Genomic DNA, 5,150 nt, shown 5'->3' with positions numbered 1-5,150 from the left:
AAAAAAAAAAAAAAAAAAAAAATAAGCGAAACCAGAAAATTACCGCCAATAAATTATCTTAAAAGTAGAAAAATATGGATCCGAACCCCATTTCTCGCGTGTCCCTCGATTATTTCACCGTTTATCACTCCTCGAAATCTATTAATTCGATTCAATTTATCTTGACAAAAAAAAAAGAAAGAAAAAAAAAACGAGTATGTCCCAGATTTTCTCGAGACGGGCGGAAAGTAAAGCAATTCTTCTAATCTGACCTATAAATCTCTCCCTCCCCCCCTCTCTTTCTCTCTCTCTCTCTCTCTCGAGATCCTCGCCGATGCAATTAATATTTGCGCGCGGAAATAAATCGCGTCCAAAGCGGTTCATTTGAATATAAAATAGCAGCGAGACGGGGGTCTTATTCCAGGCAATTATTTCCACCAAATATCCGGTTATCTTTCCTCCGTCGCGGAGCCAGACAATGTGGAAAAAATTCTCGAGCTGAGGAGGAGAAGGGGCTGCTTCTGTTTGGGTAAACAGAATTATGGCGCGGTGTCGGAAGGTCAGGCGGGAAGGGTTGGCTTGGCAGAGGTCCCCGCGACGGCCAGTTAACTTTTAATCGGATGCAAATTACGCGCTAATTACCGCGCGACCGTCGTATTAATTAGCCAAGACTGCTTGGAAAAGTTCCTCGAAGCGCCGCGTTTTTTTCACGGTCCCTCCTTTCTCAAAATCGTTTTTCTTCGAGATAAGAAGAGACGATCCCTTTCCACCTTGGACGTCTTCAATTTTTAACCAACGTCTCCGATCTCTCTGTGATGTTTCGTGAAATTGAACGTTCTTTTTTTTTTATTTGTTTTTTAATTAATCGACGGAGGAAGTTTTGGAGATGGAAATTGTATTGCAAGAAAGGAGAATCGAAAAATCGATACTTTGGAAAATTCTCTCTGCGGTTGATAACTTCTTAAGTAGAAAATTGAGCATTCTTTTTTCTCAAAGCGTTCGAGACTTTGGAAGAAAATCCAAGTGGTACGATGATGAATTAAATTCGTCATCGTTTCTATCTTTTGGAACGAGGCGTAGCAAAAGCACTCCTCATATTTCGTGGAAAATGATAAAGAGAGTATCAACAATTCACCATGTTCCGTGATGAAGGATCAAGACATTTCTGTTTGCTCTGCAATATAGATTTCCCCAATTTCAAGACCGAAGTTTGACGAATTTTTCCACCCTTCGATTGAATTTCGCTTGGAGAGAAGATTTAGAAGAAATCTCGTGCATCGGCAAAGATCATCGTTGATAAATACTTTAGAATTTTCCCTTTCTATTATTTCGTCTCGAAATCTAACTGAGAGAAATTTCATTCTGTGAAATATCGTTGTCGTTAATCTTTGACAACGAGATTTCAGTGACCTGCCCTCCCAATTATATTAAATATAAGTCGATAATGTTCGCTTCAGTTCATAATTACAAAGTGCAAGATCATTTTTTCGATTAAGAGTGATTAGTGAGAATTATTTTCGCCTGGACATTGATAAAACGTAATACCGAGTTCGCAGACTGGGTTAATGGAAGGATATTTCGGTGATTCCCAACGGATTTTAATTCTAAGTTCGAAGTAAAAAGTTCGAATTGACTACGACCGGGCGTCGAGATCGAAGATTGACTTTTATACAAAAATTCGGCTTATTTCGATCCGTCTACAGATCAACAAACAACAGAGACCCGCCATATTTATATACAAACTCTCTCGATTATTTACATATTCGAGGCTCGGTAGCACTCGGTATCCACTCGTTCAACGTCACAGTACATCGACGGAATTCTGCCTCCTCTGTTCTCGTTCCTTCGCCATATTTTCGCGAGGAAAGGTGCACACGTAGCGGAGAAGGATTCCCCGGGGATGGTTTTTTTTATTTATCGCCGTCGACTCTCGCGATGGAAGACGTGGAAAAAGAAGAGGAACCGTTTCTCTTCTCTCCTCCCTCTCCCCCTCCCCCCTTCCTTGCCTATTCTCTCGGTATGGGGGTTATGCTTTCTCGAAGAAATCGTCTCCTCCTGAATTCCGACTGAATTCGAAACTGTCGTGGAGTTGCACGTGTCACGGCCTTGAAACGAGACAAATATTTTTCTCTCGAAATAACAAACACGAAATTGAGAATAGAAAAATTCCTCTCTCTTTCTTTCTTTCTTTCTTTCAATTTAATTCCATCGTTGATTGCTGCTACAAGTAGGAAGTTATTCCTTCGAGAAAGTGGCGCAACGAACGAACGTGATAAATTAAGATGTCGTGGCGCAATTACAGGGGGGAGGGGGCGAAGATTTCTTCTCGAACGATTCAACATTGTCGCGAAAATGGAAATTATTTTCTCTCCCGTGTTTTCGCGTTTTGGAATATACTCGTTTATTCTCGTTCGCGGATCTTCTCGCCCTTGAAAAGGGGGGCAAAAATATTTCCCCGGGAAAAGCAAGAAATTTTCCACGGGATCCAACATCCCGTGGAAAAACACGAGTGTATTATTCATGTATAACGAAAATGCAGATTCCCCTTTGTTTACCCTGGTTCTAGAAACGTTCCACGACTCATTATTACGTCTGTTTATGCTGTCTAGGTTTCCAAGGGAACAACAAACTCTGCCCAATCACTTCTACTTCACCGATTTCGAGAGGCACACGGCCGAGATCGCCGCTTTTCATCTGGACAGGTAATTCGATCTATCGATATTATTTTTATATTATATCGATTTTTAATATCTGTCGATATTACATTATATCATTTTTATATTATATCGATAAAAAAAATGGGAAAGAAAACAAATCGAGACGCGAAAGGAGAGACGACGAGTTTCTTCTCCTGCCTCTTGAAAATGGAAAATGATAAAAGTTTGCCCCGTTACAGGCTGCTTGGATTCAGGAGGGCGATGCCGGTTACAGGGAGAACGTTGAACCTAACGACAGAGATTTATCAGATCGCCGACGGCGAACTGCTGAAGACGTTCTTCGTCAGCCCCGCCGGTAATATCTGCTTCCACGGCAAGTGCAGTTATTACTGCGATACGGCGCACGCGATTTGCGGAAATCCGGACACCCTTGAAGGCAGTTTCGCCGCTTTCTTGCCGGATAAATCTTTCGTCGCGAGGAAGGCATGGAGACACCCCTGGCGGAGGAGTTATCACAAGAGGAAGAAGGCCCAGTGGGAGCATGGTGAGATTTTTCCTCCGCCATTTATCGTTACATTTTTCCTTCGATTATTATTTATCGCGCGGCCAATTCTCTCTCTTTGAAAATAGGAATTCTTTCTATATTCGTTAATTCGTTTCGTGAAATTTCGTGTTAAATGAAACCAAAAAAAAGAAAAAAGGGTGAAGAAATGTCGATGAACATAATATGACGAGAGGACTCTGATATTTTCAAAATAGAGCGTTTTTTTTTTTAAATAAGAAAGCTTGATTCATTAAACTTTTATTAAAAAAAAAGAAAATCTCTAAACGATTTCTCTATTAATCGTTCGAAAACGTGACCGTTCTAGTAGACCGATCCGTTCTTCTTAACCACTACTGCAAAATACATCCATCCAATTTTCCATTGGGTATAGCTCGATACGTAGCCGGGAACGTACTCTCCATAATGCACTTTGTTTGATGTCGATACGTTGAATGGTTGCCGAGATATAAGAGCCGATAGCGTGTAAGATGAATGGTGGATTCAAGTTCTAGGGAAACGCCGTGACCTACTTTCCCTCCCTCCCTCCCTCCCTCCCTCTCTCACTCTAGAAATTGTTTACGCACGTCTGGTGGTAGTAGTGGCAAAAAGCATTAAATCAGCCAGTGACCGTTGCGCAGGTAGACGATTTGGGGTAGGTCAGTTGAGCGGGAGCGAGAGAGACAGGGATATCGAATTATTAAAGATTACAGTCGATTTCGTTTCACGAAAGATATTTCAGGAAAGCAAACGACGTATCGAAACGAAAACCGGTTTCTCCGCTCCCGATTCTGCCGAATTAATTGCTCGTGGTTCGGAGGCTACGATAATTCGAAGTTTTCTTGATTTTTAATGAGACGTTTTAAAGTTAATTTTTCACGCGTACTGTTCAGGATATGGATATTCTGGGTAATATTAATATTGGTAAAGATCTTTTTTTCGTTTTAAATATTAAAGCAAGATTTAAAAAGATTTGAAAATCGAAACGCGTAGAAGTTTGAACAAATTGTTGGCGATAAAAGTAAATTTTCGAGCGGCTCGGTGAACGTTTGATAGGCAGACGTTTTGAAAATTTTAGAAGCTTGCGTAGCTTTTCATAATTCACGTCATAAACTGGTTAATATACGAATGTATATCTCCCCCGTCGAATTAAAATTTCACGTAGAAAAAAAATAAGTAGAAATCTATTTTAAACTCGGCTCGTACGTGATATCTTTGATTAAAATGACGGTAATGAAATGTTTCTCAATCTCCCATCCGGGAATATATATTTTTTCAGATTCGGATTACTGTTCCCTCGTGAAAGAGATCCCGCCCTATCACGAGGGTAGAAGATTGCTGGATCTAATGGACATGGCTGTCTTAGACTTCCTCATGGGGAACATGGATAGACACCATTACGAGACGTTCAAGATTTTCGGCAACAACACGTTTCCCCTGCACTTGGATCACGGAAGAGGATTTGGCAGACCCTTCCACGACGAGATCTCCATCCTGGCCCCCATCTTACAGTGTTGCATGATCAGGCAAACAACTCTAAGCACCCTTCTAAAGTAAGTTCTCTCCAATTCCTTCATTTCCCCCTAATCTCCATTTCTTCCAATTTCTCCTCTCCTTCCTCTCCTTCGTTAAAAGAAATAAATATAAAAATTTATCATTAATACTCTCAAAAGATCCATCCACGTCCATTCTATTCGATTCCCCTCTTGTTAAAAATTTCCACCTTGATGATACCGTTCTTCACCCTTGCTCGCACTAAACCTTGCATCTTCCTCGAAAAATCCATCGATCTATTTCGATATCTATCTCGTCCACTCGTAAGTCAAGCCAAGCCCCCCATCCGACCTCCTATTAATTTCCAACCATCTATCGCAGAGATAGAGATAGAGAGGTAGAGAGAGCGAGAGAGAAGATCTGTCATGATGGCGATGGTATCGAGGCACGGTCCTGTCGCGAACAGGATCGATCCGGGT

At 41.2% G+C, this 5,150-nt stretch overlaps 1 protein-coding gene across 1 annotated transcript in view; it reads left to right on the top strand.

Moving 5' to 3' along the window:
- LOC116184847 (extracellular serine/threonine protein CG31145) overlaps window positions 1-5,150 on the top strand; it is a 55,503-nt gene that overhangs the window by 46,201 nt on the left and 4,152 nt on the right. Inside the window, exons 5-7 of the mRNA XM_031508310.1 lie at window positions 2,589-2,681; window positions 2,876-3,180; window positions 4,457-4,730. Coding sequence (XP_031364170.1) covers window positions 2,589-2,681; window positions 2,876-3,180; window positions 4,457-4,730 — 672 coding nt within the window. The remainder of the gene's footprint in view (window positions 1-2,588; window positions 2,682-2,875; window positions 3,181-4,456; window positions 4,731-5,150) is intronic.

The sequence above is a fragment of the Apis dorsata genome, unplaced genomic scaffold (assembly GCF_000469605.1).
Source record: "Apis dorsata unplaced genomic scaffold, Apis dorsata 1.3 scaffold_82, whole genome shotgun sequence".
Lineage (NCBI taxonomy): Eukaryota > Metazoa > Arthropoda > Insecta > Hymenoptera > Apidae > Apis > Apis dorsata.
This window is presented reverse-complemented; position numbering and strand designations above follow the sequence as displayed.